Consider the following 25389-nt stretch of genomic DNA (forward strand, 5'->3'; position numbering starts at 1 on the left):
ATGTGGTCATCAAATATTTGCAAATGAGGTAAATATTTACAGTGAGATTTTTCAAATAAAAATACTAAAAAAGAAATGTATAGCAGAAACAAATGAAGGTGAGCTCTTATGACTTGAGCCAGCAAGAAAACACTCAGGACACCTTAGCAACCAACTAGCAACAACCTAGCAACCATTCAACACACACCAAACAATCAGAGTACCTCAGCAACTTGCGTTACTAACAACACTCTGGCATCATGGTGGCTAACTGTTGCTTCATTTCCATTTCAGAGAGTGGGGAAGAAGGTCTTTGATTGGAGGATCCTGTTCAGAGTCTCATTGTTTCATTACAAGGGTTTCAATTCTCTTTCTCGGGCAAATATTAGTCAATCATTCATTCATTCATTCAATAAAGCGCGAGAGAAACACTCTGAAGAATGAGGAAGAGAGTGGGAGGAACAAACCGGATCATGTACATGTACAAAGACTTTGAGTTCAATCAAGCTGGTATCAAAAGGGCAACAAAGTGTTCCCACGAAAATCATCAGGAAGTTCACCGACAAAAAAGAAGAAACTCTGCAAAATGCACAAGGAGGGATTTGGAAAAGTAAACAGACCTGAGAATCTGTGACCTGAGACGATTATTGATATAATTCCTGAAATGTTCAGATTAGAGCTCACACATTATTAGTCTCACTCTCAAGGCCGATGGACTATAGAGTTTCTTTAAACGTACAAGTCTAATGCCTTTGTGCGCAGTTGAACGCAGAAACATTTAATTCAAAGTGAAGTTATTTTTGTTAGATTGTTTAAAATATTAATTACGAGCTCTAGCAGGAATTCTGCAAAGCAACAGTTAAAACAGGCTAAAAAAAGCCAAGGCCTTACACATACACAATTAATAAAATAAAAATAAATAAATAAAAAAATAAAATAAAAAAAAAATAAATAAATAAATAAAGTATACTGTGTGTATATTATAAATATATATATATTTCATATAGATAAGTTTTGGGTAATCAATTTCTATGACTTTGTTGTTTCAAGTGTTTGCAAGAAGAGAATTGAGCACTGTTTGACTGTTTGTGAAAATTGAGAGGAATAGGCGTTAATAAGCCTTGAGCTTCAGCCTATACACTTTGGTTTAATCAAAAGTTATGTATATGATGAGTTGAATATTTGTTATTGTATATTTGTTAGTGATAAACCAAATAAACAAAATGAAATGAAAAATTATAATATATATCGTTATCACAAGAGGCTGCAATGTATATCACAATATGGATTTTAGGCCATATCGCCCATCGCCCAGAAACCTGTTCTCAAAGACTTACTTTTATAGTCATTATTTGGGTAGCACACATATTCTGGATGCCTTCGGCAGAATTCAAATGAGCCATTTTAATCTAGATTAAAAAAATTAATCTATGCCCACCTCTAATATATATATATATATATATATATATATATATATATATATATATATATATATATATATATATATATATATATATATATATATATATATAGTGTATCTATCTATCTATCTATCTATCTATCTATCTATCTATCTATCTATCTATATCTCTACATCTATATATCTATCTCTATCGATCTATCTATCTATCTATCTATCTATCTATCTATCTATCTATCTATCTATCTATCTATCTATCTATCTATCTATCTATCTATCTATCTATCTATATCTCTACATATATATATCTATCTCTATCGATCTATCTATCTATCTATCTATCTATCTATCTATCTATCTATCTATCTATCTATCTATCTATATCTCTACATATATATATCTATCTCTATCGATCTATCTATCTATCTATCTATCTATCTATCTATCTATCTATCTATCTATCTATCTATCTATCTATCTATCTATCTATCTATCTATCTATCTATCTATATCTCTACATATATATATCTATCTCTATCGATCTATCTATCTATCTATCTATCTATCTATCTATCTATCTATCTATCTATCTATATCTCTACATATATATATCTATCTCTATCGATCTATCTATCTATCTATCTATCTATCTATCTATCTATCTATCTATCTATCTATCTATCTATCTATCTATCTATCTATCTATATCTCTACATATATATATCTATCTCTATCGATCTATCTATCTATCTATCTATCTATCTATCTATCTATCTATCTATCTATCTATCTATCTCTCTACATATATATATCTATCTCTATCGATCTATCTATCTATCTATCTATCTATCTATCTATCTATCTATCTATCTATCTATCTATCTATCTAACTAACTATCAATCTATCTATCTATCTATCTAACTATCTATCTATCTATCTATATATATACACACACACATACATACAGACACACACACACACACACACACACACACACACACACACACACACACACACACACACACACACACCTAAAAAAAGTTTACAATAATTTACAAATATTTGAAAAGATGTGCATCATCCACTTGTCAAGTCTGTTGGTATATTCTGAAACTGACACTTTCAGAATTTAAAACCAATCAGTTTAGAAGTTCGGTTCTAGGAATCAACTCTTTTGAACCATTTTAATGAATCGTTCAAAACAATGTTTCACCAGCATGCGTGTTATTTTAAGCTATTCTAATGCATAAATATCAAGATGTACATTCTAAATGATGTAATAAATGAACAACATCTACTATTGCTGTTCATCAGTCTTTCACACTGAGCATGCTTTCTGATGGCAGTTTAAACTCATCACGCATACTGGAGACCCTCGCTCCTCTGAGCAGAGCTGTGTACAGCTGTTATAAAATAATTACAGTAAATCTCCTCAGTAATACAGGCAGATTCGTCAAACAGATGTCTGCAATGAACAGAAACACACCAGAGGAGTTTCTCTCAGATTAGTGAATTGAAGTCATGTCAGAGAAGTCAATGAAATGCCTGAAACTTGGTCCGAATACCAAGAAAATGACTCTTTGTGCAAAGTCACAAAAGATTCAGCACAGTTCCTTAAACCTTAAATTCGAAAGAAAAATGATTCTGAATTAAGCTTTTCTTAAGGTGGAAAAAGAGGAACTATTCGAGTCATTTCATTTGGTGACACTTTATCTTTAAAGCTGTGAATGATCTCAGAGTGGTTTGAAAGTGTAGATGGCGGAAGTATCTTATACTCACGGATGCGCCTTCATCTCAATGTAGTTTTTAGGAATGAAACCGTCTTTGCCGTTTAGTTCTGCCTTGTACCAGTTCTGATCACACTCTTCATTTAATACCTGCGAATAAAAGAGAAGATGATTAATACTGATTAAACATGATTCAAGATTATCCAGCGGTAATTGTACTTTACTACATTACACCATAGTTTGCATACAGCATTATGCTGCCAGGCATATAACAGGGTTCCTGCTGAATTATCACAAGCATGTGAGTCACAGTGGTCAAAACCACGATCAAAGAAGCCAAACATCAAACCAGTCTTAGATAGCTAAACATCTGTGGGAAAGTGTAACGCAAGAGTAGTCATGCTAACTCCCAGTTCAAACCACCTGCGTTCTGGTCATTTATCTTATTTTAGCATCAGTATGAACATGAAAACAAATGTGTGTGACTGGTGATGTGTTTACTTTTAACCTGATTGGACGCTAAATGCATCTATCGACTGAGGCTTTATCAGTTTAGGTTTCAGAGATCCACCACTCTGATTAAATCTATTACATTTTCAATTCCAAATGTCGAAATTTGATTAATTATTTTTGTTAATATCTATAAATGATGCTGTTGGAAACTATTAATTCTATCCAATGAAAGCAATAAGACCCCCAAATAGGAAAACCATAAAAAAGGTTTAAACTTTTGCCATTATCAAACACCATCCCTATAAGTTAGCAGCAAATAAAAACATATCTTAAAACCTAAAAAATTGACAAATTAAATATTATACATCTAATTTGGAAAGATATATCCTGTGGAACTTATTGTAACATCACGTTTCTATTTCTGATGTGCTGCACAGCTACTCCAGCTATTTAATTTTTCCTTAATTGCCAGAAATTAATTTATTATTTAAAAATATGTCAACTGATTGTTACATCTGTGAATGTGACTTTTATTAATTTAAATAAGATCTGGCCATTATCAAAGTCAGCTGTTTTTTTGATCCATTGCTATAATTCATTATCTTTTTTGGCATATTTATAGAAATTAAAATTATGTGTTATTATACGATATGATATATCGGACGAAATTTGGATTTTTTTTAATTATAGGCACTGGCAGGTTTTTCTGTTTAGCTGATAAGTGTCGGGAACAGCTTTCATTTTTGACAGTGATGGGACTTTTATTTTGACAGCAGTAAGAACGCCAGCAGCTGAGCACAGATGCTAGCATAGACATTTAAAAAAATGTGTTATATAAATGATGCTGTTGGAAACTAGTTATCCTAAATAAAGTCCAGTAAGAGCAATAAGAGGTCCAGATGGGCAAACAAACACTAAAAAAAAAAAAAAAAAAAAAAAAAAACAGGTTGCAATTTTTGCTGTAATCACACACTATCCCTTTAAGTTACCTGTAGATAAAAACCAAGATCTTAAAACCAAATGTCTAAAAATATGACAATTAAATATTAGATATGTCTAATATGGACAGATAGATACTGATAACACACACACACACACACAAAAATGTCCTGAGATTGTTACAGCAGAGCAGCTTTTGAATTTATTCCAAAGGGAAAGCATGGTGCCTGTATTTCAGATTCTCTGCATTGGCCAATGTCCTTTTTAAAAGCATTCAGATGTGAGAGGGAAGGTGGAGGACCAAATATCTGCCAGAGAACAGACTCAAAACTGTGGTTTGGAGGAAACAGAGCATGAAACATCCTTCCGCTGCAAAGATTGATGGGTAGACGACCAAAGGAAGAGGAGAGAAAGAGAAAGCCTGTCATCAAGGGATGGACCATTGACCAAAAATGGGTTGGGAACAATTAAAGAATGTGAGAACATCCACTAACCGTCCAACCTGATGCCCATTTCCACTTGAAATGGCTACAAATGAAAACAGAAAACCATGACGGTGGATTTCATATGTGGTTTTAACACCTGGTTTAGCACGTTCGTGGTTCACTTTTACTTTGAATTTCGCTTGTGAACAATGCACATGAGAACTACAGCCATCCACAATCCAACTATAACTAACTACAGTCACGATGTAGGCTTTAGATAGTAATTATAGACGTACTCAAACCTGCGAGTAGGTTACGTTTAGAAATAAGCCAGTTTTCATGATGCATGGTAAGTTATACGTACAATGTACATTTTTGACTGAACATTGACAGATCATTTTAAACCAGATGTAAATCAAAAGTCAATGACAACATTTCCAGCTAATGCAACCTCTGACCACACCTCAATTTACGCAATAGTCTTAACATTAAAAGAAACAAACAGACAACTTCTAAACATACTCCTTCCCATTTTTGGAAACAATGATTGTCTTTTTTTGACTCACACATACAATTTGCTTTGTTCATAACTGGAATTAAGTGGGTGCCCAGTCAGAAGTGTAGGAGGACATGTTGGGCGGATTTCAGTGCAGCAACAGAGCAATGAAACCCACAAAGAGGAATACAGAGAGAATTGATTGTGCAGCCCTCTCCCTGATGCATACTTCAAACATAATAGGGTGCTAACAGCTCTCTGCTAAACCCAAAAGACAACAATGAGATTGACACCATCCACTCAGCGGCTTCAATCTGGAGTGAAAGCTACAGATGGCCATCATTTATTTAGAGAGGAAGAGATCTCGCTAACTGCCTGCATCAAGTTTGGGTCTGATCATTTACCCAACCACACATACCGCTTCATCGACACGAAACGCCATGTAGAGTGAATCTCACGAAGCCTGTTAAAAGAATGTCAAAGTCATACTGCAGCCTATGATCATTTTTTAAATTACATTCAACTTTAATTACATTACGTACATTTTCTGGATCGTATTAATGATAAATTAAACATTTAAAAACCCCTCCTGCAATTCTCAATAGCCTACTCAAATAAGTAAATGCATGCACAAATAAATAAATAATTGCATAAATAAATAAATGCATGAATAAAGAAATAAATGGATAAATTAATGCATGATTAAACAAATGCATGAATAAATGCATGAAAAAAGTGAGAATAGCCACACACACACAAAAAAAAAAAGACATAGCAAAAAGATTGAAAATTCCAATCAAGCCAAAATTTTGAACAGAAATGATTACTTTAACATCCAATAACACAATCTTTGGCTGTGTTTGACATCTCCCCCTATACCCTCATTCACTATTCCCTACATTCACTGATATAGTCCACTTGAAAGAGTAAATGAAAACGAGTGAGTGAATTCAGACGCTGAGTTCGCCAGAAGGGCTGCTGCTGTTGCATAGCTTACCGTTTAATAATCATTTGAAACTACAGTAGTAATGAAAAGATGTATCTGTCATGGAAACTAGCATGTATAAACCTTAATTAAACAATCTAATAATCAATTAAAAATTCATTAATACCTGTATGATATTACGCTGTAGCCACATTGGACCAGCGGTTTGGAAAATGGAGACTTTATCAGATCAGACTTTATTCTTAGACAAGTGGCGCTTGAAGAGGAAGTGCAAAAGATTAAGAAAGGCTGGGTAAAGGTTGAGGGTCTAATGGATGTTTAGCATTATTAAACAAAATAGAAAGAACAGTGTGTTCACACAGGTAAAATACCTTGAGCTTAAGTTTCTGGACCAGTTGCAACTGAAACGAGATGGGAGATTTTGAGTGAACGAGAACATCAAGCCAACAAGCTTCAGGGAAGTGGCCCCATTCTCTTGTGTGAGAGGGAATGATCGCAGAGAGGAAATGAAAGTAACCCAAAAAGTGCATCAGGGGAACTGTATAAGAAGTGTTCTTGCATAACTGCCTTTAAGCTTCAAGCAGCTTCAACATTTGTAAGACATTTTCTGATCAAAGGTTGACTAACCTCAGATTGTGAAGACCTCAACAAAACCTGTCACCAGAACACTCTGGACAGAACAGCAACACAAAAACTGATCTTTACAAACACCAAACAAATGGCAAAATTAAAAAAAGCACGACCCTGAAAACTTAACTCCATGAAATGTCAGAAAGCATATTCATATAACATTCAGTATAAAATTATTCTGTCACAGCCGTTGTTATGATTATTAAATACAATGGTTTATAATACTGCAAAATTCTGCACACAATTTTACATCACAAAGAGCTATTTTAAATGTGAAATGTGGACAGATGTTTATCACTTGCACATTAACATTTCTGCCGAACCGGTAGCAAAAACAACTTGGCCGTATAAATATATCATAGCAGTGCAAAAGTAAACCATTTATCCCCAAAACAACTTCCCAATTACACTACAAAACACAAGCGTTTAGCGAAATGCATGTGTTTTTCAAATAGCTATATTTCAAATAGTCAATAATTATTTGTACGTCTCTAAACACACACACACCAACACTACGTCTATATTGCATCAGATCAAAATGACATAGTGCCGATTATAATCAGTGGAGCTCGTTGTGCCACGATGATAATTTCAGTTGATGAACATTCATTTCTATTTCTGATGTGCTCCACAGCTAATCCAGCTAATTCTTTTTTCCTTGATTGCAAGAAATTAATTTAATTACAAATATGTAAACTGATTGACATCTGTGAACGTGAATTTTAATCTTCATATATTTAAATAAGATCTGATCATCATCAAAGTCGGCATATTGTGGGGTTTTTTTGGTCTATTGCTATAAATGCTTTTTTTTGTAGCATATTTATATAAATTAACATTATGTACAAAACCTACTCTATTTTAGAATATCCCATACAAAGAAAATGGATTTTTATGGAAAAAGTAAGCAAAATAAAGGTATTATTACTCAATTCACTTGTTAGAAGCAGTAAATCTAAACAAGTGGCTACGAGCAGTTGAAAGATTTATTGCCAAGGCTGATATTTCGGCCGATATTTGGAATTTATTTAATTATCGGCACTGCCTGATAATTAAATAACTGTCGTAATTTTACAGCGATTTTATTTCAACAGCGAAGGGACTTTTATTTTGTCAGCACTAAGAACGCAAACAGCAGATGCTAGCATAATCTTTAAACACTTGATTTTAAACTTGATCTGTATACTATAAAACTTATACTGTATACTATGTATCTGTTTTACAGCTATATCATGTTCATGTGCAAAATTAGTGTTACATGGTCTTTGGAAAAAATATGACTGCCAGTTTGCACACTTACCACATTAACCGTTTACTTTTTCTCTTCCCATTTAACCTTTCTTCATTTTTGAAAAAATACTATAATCGGATTACAGAATCAAGGAGTTGCTAAAGCAAATTTTTTTTTTTTTTCATATCGATTCATTTTACAATTAATTGTTTCTAATTTAGCTAATGTGTAAAATAAATCAATTTTATTGCAGCAACTGTTATGCAGCCGCTAGCGTAATACTAATAGCTATTTCTAGGCATGCAAGTTTGGGCTCCTACCAACATAAATCTCCAAAACTGTAGGTCTAAATTATATTCAAATCACATATTTAAGTTTGTAATAAAATAATCTGACAACAATGGTATTACAAATTGCCCTTTCTTGGCACACTATTTTCAGGCTTAGCATGCAAGCTTAAACAAATTCGACTGTCTCTTTTAACTCCTCCCCTTATGAGGTTGCTGATGTCAGATCTATATTAGAGATAAATTGGGCAAGCTCAATCCCTCACAACACTCACTTTTCAACAACAGACCTCCATTTTATCATCCAATACACACAGTTGAACCTGAAACATCTAATCAGAGAGAAAGAAAACTATTTGCTTTGTTGGCAGATTCACCAGTGCACACAACTGCGTTCTTGTGCTAAGCTGAACGCTGTGGCCTACACTTTCTCTCTCATTTACAAACACAATCTCTATTGTCAACATCCACCAGCACTCACCCCCACTTTTAATCAGACTATGGCGCAACAGTAATGGCGCTTTGGTTTTGTGTGGCAGAGATAATCTCATCCACAGCTGTCATGGCCTTCTGCTACAACCAACAGCCGCTGCTTCCCAGTCTGAGATGAGAAGAAACATCGGGATACCCACAACGCACTGCAACCACCTCTAATTTAGTCAATATAGCAGGTGGTAACCAGAGTAACAGTTTAGTATATGAACGCTGATGGAGATGACGTATCTGCGGAAACTTTGAAGTCGTCAGATGAGGGTCAAGGTTTCATCGCGTGATAGAGAGACAAGAGGGGGCGGCAATGCAATCCAGAGAGGATTGTGATGGATGAAGACAGTAGATTATCTGAACGTGTGGATTAATCTGGTGTGCGGCCCATCATCTGCTGTTGATGGTGACAACAAATACAAACAGATAAACATCACCTCAATACTATGTAAACTTCTAAGACTAAATGACCAATTGTAAGAAAATCACTAAAATGGAGAGAAAAAAATAAATGTAAGCGATATATATATATTACAAGAAACGAATAGTAAAAAAAAAAATTAATCGCAATCGCGATGTCAAGCCTACGCGATTATATGACGCAAAATGCTGCGATTTTATATTAAATAAACAAATTAGCGCTGTTAACGCAATTAACGCAGCATCTGTTAATTTTTGCCATCCTTTGGCTAGTGTTACATGATCCCGCTCTTATTCATGCTTTTAAACCATTCATGCGCGATAAGACAAAAAAGAACGCGCTGTCAGTGAATGTCCTCTTGACACACGACCCACAGATAGACGCGCGCCAGTATCAAGTTCTCTTTCGCGGTAGAACCATGGACTGTAAAAAATAGGGTAGAACGAACAACACATGTACACATGTATTCATGTATGAATGTCCTGACTGTGACACAAAGACTCGCGCTAATATCGTGCGTGCGCACAAAACAGCATGCCAGAATACAGTTCTCTTTCGAGCTTGAACGAACAATAACACACACAATTATGCCAAAATGTCTTTTTTCGAGTATCTTCATAACATAAGAGTAGTCTTATGATGAACGTGAAGAGTTGTGACTCGTGAGAGAATGAAGCGCGTGTGAGATCCGCGTCTCTGTCAACAGCGGCTGGTCTTAAAGGGACAGTACACAGTAGCCACTAATTATATCTGTCGCTAAAGTTAATCAAAGAACAAAGGGAACAGAGAAAAACACTCACTGCTCTTGACTAAAGAACTTTTCACTTTAGGCAGATTATCACTAAACTGTGTGTATCACTAATCAAATGAAACCATTTGTTTATTATATTGCATATCGCAATCGCAATATTGACCTCTATTATCGCAATATGACATTTTCCCCAAATCGTGCAGCCCTAAAATGAACAAATATAAACAAAAATAAAAAACTAATTTTGAAGTTGAATGCTGAAGTTTAATACTTGGGGTGGTTAACCCTAAGAATAGGCAATACTAAGTTACGTCTGCCTAAGCAAATGAAAACATCAATGCAGAAAAGAGAGAAATCACGCAGACTGTCATCTTATATAATATAGGCCAGTCGTTCATATCATAACCCTTGTGCGGTTATCAACACGGGCATCCACAACTTCACAAAGGGTCAGGGCACGATACACCACCATAGACGTTGATGTGCACTACAACAAGTCATCCTTTCATCCCAGCGTCCACTTTCACAAAGACACCAGTGTGTGTGCTAGTGTCAGTCTCTGCTTATGACTGACTGGACGACAGTTCTACAGGCAACAGACGCTGCCAGTCTGTCTGTCTCACACACACACACACACACACACACACACACACACACACACACACACACACACACACACACACACACACACACACACACACACACACACACACACACACACACACACACACACACACACACACACACACACACACACACACACACACACACACACACACACACACACACACACACACACACACACACACACACACACACACACACACACACACACACACACACACACACACAAAAAGAAGACTGCATATTTTAACGTCACAGCCAGTGAGAGTTTTGAGAGAGGGAAAGGACAAGAGAAATACAATAGAACAGAAAAGAGAATAAAACATTTTTAATTTCATTAAATACAATAAAATATTTAAAAAATGAGGGATGCTGAAACCTTCTGGGTGCACTTTGCATGTAAACATCATAACCCTTCCAAACCAAAAACAAGCCACGTCCACCAGAGAATCTGATCTGGGACGCTGGCGGTTCAGTTCTGAATGTTCTTCCTGAAGAAAGAGGAATGGAGAGAAACATCTGTCACTAATACCATTGCATCGGTAAGCGAACAATCTGACGACGAATTAAATGTATCAAGTAATCGTGAGAAGCCGAATCTTAATCTGCAAGGATCAAAGTTCTACAAGGTCTAGCACTTTTGATGGGAGCATTTTATTGAGGCGTTTCAAAACGCCACATGCAACTGCAGGGAGCAAGACAAATTAAAACCCATTTAAATCCAGTTTAATATAAAGTAATTAGAAAGTTTGACGTCCTTATGGGAGCAAAGAGTCCTTATTGTGCTTATTACTCCCAAGAGGCCTTTTCATCCAGAGCGTTCACTCAGGACTCAGCTCTCGATCAGACGTGATGTCACTGCGCTTAATTATCCCTACAGATGAGGAGGGCTAGGTCACGCAACCACAAATTACAGTCATTTCCAGGGTTTGATTACAGTTAAGTGGCATTGTTACATTTGGATTTGCATGCGATGCCATTTCTGCTGACCCTGGGGAAAACTATCACGCAGAAATGCTCAAATGGAAACACTGAATGGAGATGAGGCGAACGGTCTCGACTTTTAAAACAGCATTTGACGTTTTCATTCACAACAGGGCTCAGCAATCAGAGACAGGGAGCCGCAGAAGTCAATCAACAGAAATCGTTTTCATCCTGATTCACAGCTCTCCCGCTGGGACTTCTGATTGCTCATTAAATATAGCTCGCTTGCGCTCTGAGAATCCATTTCATCATATTTCAGGGATTAATGAAGTCTGTTAGAATTGTGTTCCTGAAAATAAACCAACCGAAAAGAGCCCCACAAGTTTCTATGGTAATGGCTCATGTCCTTCCCTTAATGAAAGGGACTTTTCTAGAGATGCTCAATATATCGGTCATCTCATGCTCACTATAAATTAAGCGTAAAAAAAAAAAACCCATGATTTATAAAAATCATTAGACCTTTCTAATGATTTATAGTCATAGGCTCCCTGCAGTTTTTCGTAAAAATACGTTTTCTGTAAAATATAAATATTTTCTTATTATTTTTTTGTTATATTTATTCTTAAATACTCTATTTTTATTTTTAATAATGTTATCACAATAATAATAATAATAATTCGTATTTTGTTTAATATTTTTATTTAGCAATAATAATAATCATTATTATTAGTCATATTAATATATAAGCATAAAATGTTGGGTCAAATTTAGCCTCTCTCTCTCTCTCTCTCTCTCTCTCTCTCTCTCTCTCTCTCTCTCTCTCTCTCTCTCTCTCTCTCTCTCTCTCTCTCTCTCTCTCTCTCTCTCTCTCTCTCTCTCTCTCTCTCTCTCTCTCTCTCTCTCTCTCTCTCTCTCTCTCTCTCTCTCTCTCTCTCTCTCTCTCTCTCAAAAAAATCGTTTAATCAGAAAATTGCAATTAGATTTTAATTGTTTATCAATTAAATTCTGCTTTTAATATCAATGCATCTCTAGATTTTTTCCTTGTTTTCTTGGCAGACAAACATAAATCATAATGAGAAAGGGTGTCATCATTTACTTACTAACATGAAGACAGTAAGTGAACAGGACACATGGCACATGTAAGGACCAGTGATCTGAACTAAACTTTAATCTGCTCCACTCAAATCAAAAGATTAAATCAAACCTGTTTAGCTCTATTGATTGACTAAGTCTTTCTGCTTGCCCATCCGTGAATTATAAATCATGGATTGTGCCGTTATGTAACCCAGTGTCCTCGATGTCACATGAGCAGAAGTCTGTGATCACAGTTAGTGACAGACAGTTTATGGACACGTCTCTAATCCAGAGGCAGAGAGAGTGAGACAGGCATTAGCAAGGACGCTCTTAACAAGCCAAAGTGGTCAAGAAGTGACGGGGCCGTGTTAATCCCTGCTTTAGGAGGCTGTTTTAATGAGCTCAGCCCACACGGGATTGTGATCTTAGCCACCTTGTTCAATACCTGCTACTGTAATCATCCGAAATTGGATTCTTCAAGGGTTGCTACTAGTCCCTCTGTGGTTCTGACATTTAAATACTTTGTTCAATGAGTTTGTTTCCCTATTGCATCATCTCTTCCATACAAATAACAGGAATCTGTATTTGGAGAATCTAAGATAGGGTCTAAAAAGCAGAAACCCACTATCACAAAAAGTCAAGTTTAAAAGTCTCGTTTTTTTGCATTTATTTTTTCATTATGCGACAGGAAGCGGGACATAAAACAACGGATGGAAAGGTAATTTCTTAGGTGCAAGTTTTTAGACCTCTTTTCAATCTAACCTAAGGGTCAGACTGGCTGCAGTTTCTGATGAGTTGCCTATTGAGCCGTCTTTGAGTCACCTTAACCGCGCTTACCATGGACGTCTAGCCACAATGACTCAGTCCATAAAGAGCCAGCCTGCTGATAACACTGCCGTGCTGCTGGAAACGGCCCTGACGAGGGCAGCCTCATCCGTCACCTACAAATCACTCTTCTCCATTTGACTGCTTATGGTTTTATTTGAAGCATGGCGAGGTAACTGTGCACAACATACACCGCATCATTTCAGCACACGCTCATGTGGAATGCATGAGTGAGGCTTTTGCTGATGCAATGCTCACAGAGTCATGCTGCACACAGGAGCTTGTTATGCTTCACAGAGAAAATATGAAAGAGAGATTGAGGCTGTTGTTCTCTGGAGGGCAAATATTTATTACTTGCACATTAGAGACAAATATATGTCCACTGTGAAACTGCATAACTGGTTAACACACAATAACACTGAATGTAAAGAGTGTAATATAAACATACAGACTGGTGCTCAACCGATATGGCTTCTTCAATGGCTGATGGATATGCTTTTATCAATGCAGTTTTGGCATTAAATATTGCACTGTACGACTGATACATTTATACGATTCTTTCCTTAATACTCATTTAAATTCTTTTATTCTATATTTATTTAAAAATTCAATTTAAAATACTGGATTTGAATGAATATGAAATGAATAATAATAAACTAAATCATTTAACACCACAAGTTTTTTATTTTATTGTTTTTGTTCACTTCAAAATTAACTTTTTAAACGTATGTCATCTTGTTTATACATTTTTACTAAATACATTTCTTTGTCAATTTTAATCAATTTGACTATTTTCTTTATTTTTATTAATCCATATAAGTCTATTTAAAAATGCCATTATAATTTGAAATATATAACTGAATATCAATTATGAATCCTTAATACAAAACTTTGCTTTATCACTATTCTACTAGGTACAATCAAAAATAAATATATTATTCATTTAGTTTGAAATTCTACACAAATTTGACCTAATTTAAGAATTTAAGTGCTGCAAAAGGAATCTGATTATATGTGCCACACAATTAATAATCTAGAAAGATTGATTACCAACAGAGAGCGATGAACAACTCAAACACTAAAGCCAAAAAATATCTGAAGGATATCAGAAAAAAAAAAAAAAAAATTCCTAGCAAGTGTGCGTAGAGTCTGAAGCAGGACGGGACAGGTTTTTAACAGTGATTAGACAGTGAAGCTAGAGTAGAATCAGACTGCTCAATGTTTGCCGCACGCACTCCACTGCAGCTCTGCGGATACAGGAAACTGCTGGGGGTGGAAGCTGTACCCAACAGGAAGTGAGAACAAAGTAGCGTTAAAGCCGAGTGCAAGCTCACATGCTGATGTCACCAGGGAGCCGTTGCACGCGCTCGGTCCCCCTACAGGCTGATGCGGTTTCCCAGAATGCCTGGGTCAGGAAGATGACGAGGAGGACAAAGGAATGCGCACTGACCGTCCAATGGAGAACATCGGACATATTTTACAGATTCCACATAAAACTGCTAACATTTAAACACTGGCTTTCTGTGCCTTACAAAATTTCAGATTTAGCTCTAAAACTCATGGTGGAAATAGAACATCAGTCTGACTCTGAAGAGAAATCAAATATGTCTTGTCTTGTCTTTCAATGAGGGTTGCCACACTTTTTGGGCCCAAAAACCCAATTGTTAACATAATTAACCCCTCCGATTGGATCCCAGAAGTCCTATAGCTTCAGCCAAGCAGCGTGTCATGTCACTCCGTGATCTACGCATTGTGTTTGGCCTCGCTCGAGACCGCCTGCTCTAAATAAAGAAATGTGACCTACTATGGTTTACTCAAACAAAAAAGTGGTGCTAAAGCATCATGTGTATACTGTTTACACGTGTGCCAGTGGTGCTTTTTCATACAAATACTTGGTATAGCTTGGTGGTCTCTAACTAAAATATGCTTGTATTCAGTTAGTTGAGACCTTTTTAAACAAGACAAGTCTATCTGTTATGTACGATGACTTTACAGATCACGTTTTCATGTAAAGCAGTTCTTTTTTCACGCTATGAAAACAGAGCACTTCTAAAATGTCAGCTAATTTAAAAGCACTTGTTAAGTGATGGTCATATTCCCTTTATTCACTAAAGCCAAAAGCTTTAAAATGACACATTTTCTGTTGGTTAAGCAAGTGGTTGTAAGTAACATGATAAAATAGGCTACGTTTACACGACAACGATGTGCTTACAACAGAGAAGTTTTTCCTTTGAGTTTTCCGCGCACAGACGACACCATTGTCAAAACGATCCCCATTCACGCGGATCCGCGTAAACGACTAAAACTCTGTATTCTGCTGCCAGGCCATTAGATGGCGATGAAACACTATAGACTGAACACGTAATACGCATGTGCATGACGTCATTGTCTTCAAAGATTCACTTTTTTGTTGTTTATACGGAGACCGTTTTCAAAAACGTGCACTTTGAAACCCGTTTTCAAAAGTTTGCGTTTTTCTGGCACCCAGAACGCTGTTGTCGTGTAAACGAACGGCCAAAACGCACAAAAAGTTTTACGTTTTTAGTTGAAAACGGTGTCGTGTAAACGGAAAATGTTATGACCACAATCAATTTTGAATTATAAAAATTAAATGAAAAAAACAACAACTTTAATTTGGCATGAAAAGCATGTTGTAATAGAAAGCCCTTTGATGGATGTGCAAGGGAATCTTATTAAAGTTTCAAAAGCGCTAGATTTAATTATGTGCATGTTTAGACAGCTCAGCTGATGTGCGTCTAAACTAGATGAGTTCCTCCTTTCTACTGGCAGTGTGATTCAAAACCACAAGACGTTGCTGAAAATTTCCAAAAATGGAAAAATCTGAGAGCTTTATGGAAACACCGACATCATATTATAACAGCCATTTAATGATACTTAATCCACCAAAGATCAAACAATCTAAAATTCGAATTATACAATCGATAGTCAGTATCAGCTTCTTAAAGGAAGGTTAGTCAAGCACTATAACAGCCTAGGCAAAAAAAAGAGAAGTTCAAAGGGTTCAACAAATTCTGATTGTTCCAGTGTAAACCAAATGTGTTTTGCAGTGATAAGATATACAAACTACATTCAAATCATCAGCGTGGCGGTTTTATATCATTTAGCAAGTGCCACAACAACTGCTATCAAATGTGTGATTATTATATTACAGAAATGGACATTAACAAAGTGCCTCATTGATCATCTAAACTTGAGCTGTCATAAGACATTCACACATAATGTCATCACTGCATGTCTGCTTCTGAGAACCCAGCGTGGTCATGATGATCTAAATAAAAAGCCTCCGAAATGCGGTCTGTAACCAGACCAGTCGAGAAGATGACTGTAGAACGGAAGTAACAAAACTGACAAAACAGAGGAGGAAGAGTTAATCTTTTCAAAAACCAAGTTTAACATCCACATAATGCTTATCGGCTTGTGACAAGAACTGATGAAGAGTTTTTCTTAAACCGACAGTCAGCTTTTAGGTTGGGCTTATAAAAATCGATTTGGAAAGCTAAAAGTTATTCTTGGAAAAATCCAGTGGTTCCATGCAGAAAACAGGGCTTTGCACATTACAGCTTTGATGCGATTAATGCCTGAAGGAAAAAAATAAAAATGTTTGAACTCCTCTACAAAAGACGCCAACAGCAAAGTTACATGAAGCAGCTGATAATACACACAAAGCAAGATGACGCAAAGAATCAAGAGGGTCAACTTTGTCTAAATATGCTTGATTTTTTTAAAAAAAACAATATGTAAATTAGAATAAAGCATGTCTTTGCTATAACAAGCATTTTCAAAATACAATGGCTCTGCTGACAGAGCCAAGGAATAATACGTTTTTAATTGCTAATATGATTTGGTCAAAAGCAGCTCTACCAAACATGTTAAAATTATTTGCATCTATGTTGCTATTTTACAGCTGCGACATTAGCAAAGCTACATTGGCGCATTTAAATTTAGAACTTGAAGTGTTTGTGTGACCAAATAATAACATAAGGACATGACTACAACTTAGAAGTGTGGCATCTAAATACTATATCCAATTCACTCAAATATTAACTGAAAATATTCCTCAGTTAATTAAATATAAAAAAGCAGTGCACATTATTCCAAACAAAAAACAACAACAAAAAAACAAGTTTAAGTAGAAGGCACTTGTTGCATATTGCATATTTTCATGCTAAAACGTTAATTGTGCTTAACATTCAAGGTCCCAAACACCTCATTCATTTTCAATCTTTTTTTGTGTTAGTTCTCTTTCAAGCCCTACATTTATAATTTAGAAGTTTAGACGAAAACAACCTAAATTATCTAAAACAAATCGGAATCTTTGTGATGGCTGCTAAAACAGACAAGACTAATTCTGTCCTTTGTCATTAAAAATTGAACATATTCGTGCCTGTAATGAACGGTCTGACAACTCTTTTCAATTACAGGACAGACGGCCACATTAACATAAGTCTTATGCATGAACACATTAACATTTCATCAGCTCGCCCCTTTCCTGTCCTTAACCTCAACGTTATTTTAAACATTAAGGACTTTTTTTGAGACATGGGTTTGAGTTTTTAACGTAAGCCACATTTTCTCAGTCCAAAGCCACTCAACTACTTAATATCCTTATCTTCCGCTTCTGCTCTTCGCAATAGGTGATGAATAGTTTAAAAGCAAGTTTGGCTTTCAGGGAAAAAGATTCAGAACTTCCATTAAGCCGAAGGAGGCGACTTTCCATTCCCCTTTATTACATTTTAAGACGCAGTCTTAGGGGAAGTGAGGACAATCCGACTGCGTTCCAGAAAAAAGTAATCGTACATGACAGTTTCCACTATAGTGACAGTTTCTTTCTAAGAGGTTGAGCAGTAATAAGCAAACTTCAGTATTAGTAGCTGAAGTGGAGAACCTGTCAGTCACGAGTCACTTCAGGGGGATTTCTTAGAAGTGTGCACCTTTAGAGTGAAGCTGAGCTTACGTTTGCAAAGCGTTTAGTTCCATGCTCACATTCTAACAAGACCAGATCAATGACGTATCCCAGCTCGCATACAGAAACCCTAAAAAAAAAAAATCCTTACAGGCAAAATTAGCCAAATGCTGAGAACTTACAGAGCCAAACAAATAGTATTAAATGTGAAAATATTCACGGTATTTATAATGTTGGTTTATTTTATATCACCAACAAAATGTTGAATGATACATCACAAATATTTAATATAATGTCTCTTCCTTAGTTATAGCCCACAACCTATAGTTATATCTTATAAAAGCTACATCTTAAGACACAAACACATGCCAAAAGAAGTGGATTTATTTTCTATTTTACTCGTAACATCACAAACAATACCAACAGACCACAGGCACACTGTCATCAAAGAGCTGGAAAAGTTGCACTATCGTTTCATTTTTTGGCCGCATTTACAGCGTATTAAGTGTATATCTACCCACTGCAAGAAAAAAAAAAAGGTTTTGGTTGAATTAGGTTTTTTAATTGCACTTATTTGACAAAGCCAAAATGCATTATCCATTTACAAGAAAAGCTTAGTGGCATGAAATCCTTCCAACAAATTTAAGTGGCTTGCGAGCTGCCCGTCCTGACTCAACTAAAATGTATTTCAACAAGACGCATCCAGATCTGCTCACATACTGTAGAGGAAGAGACGTTTAAATTAGAGTAGGTCACAAGGCCACAGCCTCACCATCAGTTTGATGAGCCCCTCTATTGATTACAGATACAATCAAGGTAAAACCACTGAGCTGTTGCTGTCGTTGAGCAAGCAATCAGCCTAAGAGTTTACACAAGCCTATCCCTATAAATGACCTGCCATTGGCTTCAAACCCTCAGCATACGTTAGAAATCAATGTCTTTTATCAACAACAACAATGAAGATTGCAAATATAAAATTGGCAGTAAAGAAGTTGTAGTAAATGTGATAAAAAATTATGTATAAAACTTTTGTATAAATATTCATCCATTTAATTATTTTTTCTCTGTTTTCTCTAGTCAGGTAGCAGCGATTTAATATTTTCGCCTATCTACTGCATAAGCAGCCAGGTTTTATTGAAAGCCCATTTTGTCTAAATCAGTCAAATCATGTCAGGAGACTCGTCTAGTGCAGGACATGCTTGATATTAAAGTGTTACTGAGCTGCACATTAATGTGCCCCTATTATCGTTTTTCAGATATTCCCTTTTATGCAGTGTGTAATATAGCTGTCTGAATGTAAACGTTCTGCAAAGTTGTAAAGTCAAAAGTGCTCGATAAATAAAGTTATTGTCTCCCAAAAGAAAGAATCAACTGAACCGCCTTTATGAGTCGTTTTTGTTTCGAATCCCACTGCTTTACGGTTCTACGTCACTAGAAAAGACATTTGCATAATAACAACTTGACCAGCCCACAAACACGTCATTTTACTGACGACTGTTTCTCAAATCTCGAAGTTCAACGCGCGATTCACAAAATGCTTGCTCTTGAAAGATGGGTCAGTACCCAGTTTATTTGGATCAGCTTGCTCCTCAGAATCACAACCTGTAAGTATGAATAATTACTGATGTATATATTTTCTACCAGGTGTTCAAAATACGTAGTTTTGTGTTTTATATTGTGCAAGTTTCCGGTTAACCGGCTAACTCAAGTCTTACTGAAATAGTTCTGCTAAGCAGTTGTGGGCCACCATTACCTAAAACTGTCTATAAATACAGATTGTCTGTCATTCTTACTACTTCAAGTAATGATGAAGGATGGAACAAGATTTGTTTTGCAAACTTTAATGTTACATCAGTCATTCACGTTAGAGCTCGGCTAACATGAACCGTTATTGATACAGTTAGAAATACACACATATGGGTTTGTTGATGGACATACACTTGTTAATGCTGATAGTGAGGAATTAACATCTGTACCTCAAACTGAGTAGCGTTTCACTGAGAAGCGTTTCACTGAGAAGCGTTCAGCTCAAGTCATCCTCGCGAAGGAGGTTCGGGTTGAATAATTTCTTCAAATGTTTCATCATCGGACTCGCGCTCGGATTGATATTGAACGATATCATCATTACGGTCTTTACAGTGTACAATCGCTGAGGACTGAGGAAGCCTCGTGAGCTGAAGTATATAGTTATGGTAATGGATGTTTAGCTTCTGACATGCGCTTTAAGCGGCAGACCAATCACAAAAGAGTAAAGAGTGGCCAATCAGAGCAGAGTAGCTCACGGAAAGGAGGGATTTAGAGAGACTGATTCATCCATTGAGTCATTTGAGAATCATTGAACAATTTGGTGATGTGCATTATGAGAAAAATAATATATATATATATATATATATATTGTTGTATTTTTTTACTTTTGATGCATGTAAACCTGTTGTAGGAGACGCCAAAACAAAATCAGGAGCCTTTACAATAGCATAATTGGGCCACTTTAAAATTTGCTTGTCTAACAAAAAAACAACGGAAGTCGTTCCATAAGCTGTAACAAACACCTTTGAAGTGCATTTTACTTCATTATAAAGTGCTAAAAATTGAATTCAAATCAACGATCAAAATGTGTTTCACTTCTTATTTGTGACACCCACCAAACCTGCTGAACCTGCCTGCAACACGGCCTGCTCTGTACAGGAATGATGTGTTCAGGATGCTGCTGGGTTGAGGAGGTAACAGCCCCCACCTCCAGATCTAGGGCACAGCAGAAAACTCCAGAACAGGTGGAAGAAACCACAAGCCTGCTGCCATTTCCCTCTGAGATGATGATGATGATGATGATGATGGATGATGATGAGCTTTAGGCCGCCAAGAGCAGCCTGAAGCAACTCGGTGACTAAAAATCACGTTGCTAATAGAAGTTCCTGTATTAACCAACTGCAACACTATCACATGAACTCCACTATCTGCTTGCGATCTGCTGCATGGAGTAAAGCACTAAACAATTCTCAGAATCTGATCTGTGTATTATAACATTTAGTTTCCTTGTTGTCAATAACACTTTACTTAACCCCTTAACGCCTGAATTTATAAAGCTGTATATATAAAAAAAAATTCTGTGTGTTTTTGACTTTAAGTAGATGGTAAATAATGTTGAGATTATCAATTTCACTTTTGCACAACAAATAAATAGAAATTTTGGTATGTTGCAAATTTGCGACAACAGGCATTTAGGGTAATTTTGGTATGTTGCAAATTTGCGACAGTGGGCATTTAGGATAATTTTTTACAAAATGGAAAAATTAATAAAACACATTTTCCCATCTCAGGAATGTAGATTTTATTCATGGCACAAAGTTGTTAGAACTTATAAACTTTATACTTATAAACTTTGACAAATTAATGAATCTTGACAACAGCAAGAAACAAAACACTCTCCTACTCCCTAACATTGACAGTAGTTTTTATACATTCCATGTTACACTCTGTTTAACTCTTTCCTTGTTTCTCCAGTGCATACATTATATATTCTTATAGTGTTATATCCTAACATGCTATTTTTTGTGAAAAAAAAAATATATATTTTTTTTGGCTGAAACCATCTAAATACAGCATTATTATAATATGTAGCCATTAGCCCAATCCAGCCGTTATGGACCAATGTCGCAAATTTGCTACAAACAGAAATCTACAAAGTACGTAAAAAATATTCGTCACATGAAGTCTATATGAATAACATAGCTATAGAAGCAATCAATAAGCTGGTACATATTTTTATCTTAGCACAACTTAACTCATTTTGGGAAATTTCTCCACATTTGCGCACTTGATATGCGGATTTTGCAAAACAAAATATTAGCTTCGGTGAACCGGATGTAGTTCCCACTCCGACCGCTCCTACGATAAACCAGTGCGTGCAAAATGTTCCTAGGTATGTATCGAATGTGCACAAACAGGCATTGGGGGAAAACACACGCGATCTCGCCTGCAGTCTGAATGGAAGGGGTTTGTTGCAAATTCGCGACAGTAGGGCAGTGGGGTTATGTATAATGCACTATAAAGGTATTCTTATGTTATTATAAAGCATTATATCGGTTCATGAATAATTGTAACCAAAGTTAAAATTCATTGTAATATTTGCAGATTCCTTGTTACATCTGAAAATTGGTTGTTTGATGTGTTGTAATGCATTATATTTTATAAAGGTGTGTTCCAATGATTAGATTATTACTATGTTTCATAACTGTGGTTCCAATTATTCATGAGACCATACAATGCATTGCAACGCATAATTAATGCATTAAAATACATTATATATAAAGCCTTTAAAGGGGGGGTGAAATGCTCATTTTCACTCAATCTCCTGTTAATCTTGAGTAGCTATAGAGTAATATTGCATCCTTCATATCTCCAAAAAGTATTTTGTTTTATTAAATTTTTAACATAAAGATAGGCTGTACCGAGTCTTTCCGGAAAAAAACGAGCGGCTGGGGGCGGGCCGTGTGGGCGAAGCTTAGCTGTGCTAACGCGCCAAGCTAGTGACAACACACAGAGACATTTGTTCAACAAACAGTTTTACTCACCGTCCGGTTCCAACGCACGACTGCGAACCTTTATCATTGTGACTGCTCGATCCTTAAGCATTAGACGATCTGCAAATCCGTGGATCTGGGCTTTGTTTATAAAACAATCATCGTCGAAATGCAGGGAACAAAAGTCTTACACAACTCCGTTTATGCTCAGGAAAACAAACTGCCACGGGTTCCTTAACGCTGGGTTCTTTGGGAATCTGTGCAGGGTTGTCTTGCCCTGGCAACCAAAAACACACTTCTTTGGTGACATTGACTTCCCAAAAGCCGGGCAGGGCGCTTTGATGGCGAACTGCTTTCACTCTCTTGCTCTGGTCTACGAGTGCGCGCGCGGCCGCGATCTTACCGGAGAAGTGCCCTTAGGACCCATATAAGGAAATTCCGCCCTATCTTACGTAAGACAGAGCCATACTCGAAAAAAACTTTCCGAAACTTGTGACAAACCGGAAGGAGTATTTTTGGAACAAAAATACTCCTTCAAACGTACAACTTAGTTTTTGAAACTTTGTCCATGTTTAGCATGGGAATCCAACTCTTTACCAGTGTAAAAAACTCAGTATGCATGAAATAGCATTTCACCCCCCCTTTAAGAAAAGCCTTACCAAATTGTCTATAAACGAAATCCAGATTTTTTGGATTAGGAGCAAAAGTAAATTTCTACCCTTTGGTGGAATTTAATTATTCATGATAAACAAGTACGAAATATTATATTTATGACATATAAATTAACATTAATGAGAAGACCATCAGACGACAATGAAAGAAACATAAGACATAAGTGAAGTGTCAATAAAAAATTCATAGTATTTTATTAATACATTGCATGTGTTTAGTTTAATTTCATATGTCGTAGTTTAATTTCATCAGTTGCGCAAGACATTTGTTGTTGCGTATGTGTTGCCTGAGGTAACGATTTAGTACCACAGGCTGGTATCGCACAGAAGCCACATTTTTTGTATCAATCCAACCTTAGTTTTAACTCCGCATAATTTACATAAAGTTGAATTCTACTCAAAATTGTCACATCGCCAGTGGTCTCTGCTGTCAGAAATCGCCAACTCTCATCAAAAACCAACGGCTTCTGGTTTTGTCAGTGCAAACTGCAGTCAGTGTGAACGGAGACTGACTTGCTAGCAAAGTAGACAAGAACAGATGAACTGAGAGGGCAGCTAATAGCTGACATGCTAAATTCAGCTTGACTAGAGGCCGAGGGCAATGGAGCAGGGGCCTGTTAAATCATGTCCGTCTTTACCGACTCATCTCAAGGAAAAGATCAGAGCGTGTGTCACAGTCTGGTGGGGGGGAGAGAGAGAGAGAGAGAAAATGGAGCAAGAGCAGAAAAAAAAGAACACTCGGAAAAACAAATGTAGGCTATTGATATCAATGCAAATTGCGTCAGTTTATTACAGCATTAGCAAACTGTATTTATTACCATTTTCCAGGATAATTTCACCTCATTTCCACAGCTAGAGGCAAATGTACCAGACTGATAAACCAAACTACATAAAGAGCAAATAACCGACTTTAACATGCGGCAGCTTTATGAAGTCGTCAGAGGTGAAGCACAGGGGACGCTGAATGACAGCTGCTGAAACTATTCGAAATTCACGAGGGAGAAACTGAAACTATGTGGAGGAATGAAATGAAACCTACAAAAAACGTTGCCGCCAGGTCAACAGACAGCAGCATCTGCAACCACTCATTAGTAAACCCACAACTGACACCTGACTAAAATCCTCTGATCTTGTATATAAAGAGTGACAGTTTTACCAGTCATCACGGCAGATATAGATTATGACAAACATGCAGAATACATTTTTAATCATAGCTTTATTTCTGCTTTTTGGCTCAATAGGAAAAAAATATAGTCATTAGAGACAGCATAGCATGCATTATGAATATAATGCTAAAAATATTATTATAATTTATTTAAGCAAATGATACATTAAATAAGTTCCTTCACCACTGAGCGGATGTCATTTATCAGATGTAACTAGTCAGACTAAAATATTCAGACACCTTCAAGATTTCTCACACTATCACAGTTTATTCGCTGTAGTTTAGAAAATGGTAATAAAACATGACAAGAACTCAAATCAGTTGATATTTCACCGGTTTTGGCCATCCTTTTGTTAGACTGTCTCACAAATTAATTAGGTTGAATAGCTGTCAGCTGTTAAATTTAAGTACACAATGAGATAATACCAATTTAGGTCAACCAATTACCAAGCAATGCTTAATTTTGTTCAGTC

At 36.3% G+C, this 25389-nt stretch overlaps 1 protein-coding gene across 2 annotated transcripts in view; it reads right to left on the bottom strand.

Moving 5' to 3' along the window:
• grb2b (growth factor receptor-bound protein 2b) overlaps positions 1–25389 on the bottom strand; it is a 46405-nt gene that overhangs the window by 13156 nt on the left and 7860 nt on the right. For both annotated transcript variants that reach the window (XM_079891232.1, XM_079891233.1), the window contains exon 3: positions 3180–3277. In XM_079891232.1, the coding sequence (XP_079747358.1) occupies positions 3180–3277 (98 nt within the window). The remainder of the gene's footprint in view (positions 1–3179; positions 3278–25389) is intronic.

The sequence above is a fragment of the Squalius cephalus genome, assembly GCF_949319135.1.
Source record: "Squalius cephalus genome assembly, chromosome: 1".
Classification (NCBI taxonomy): Eukaryota; Metazoa; Chordata; class Actinopteri; order Cypriniformes; family Leuciscidae; genus Squalius; species Squalius cephalus.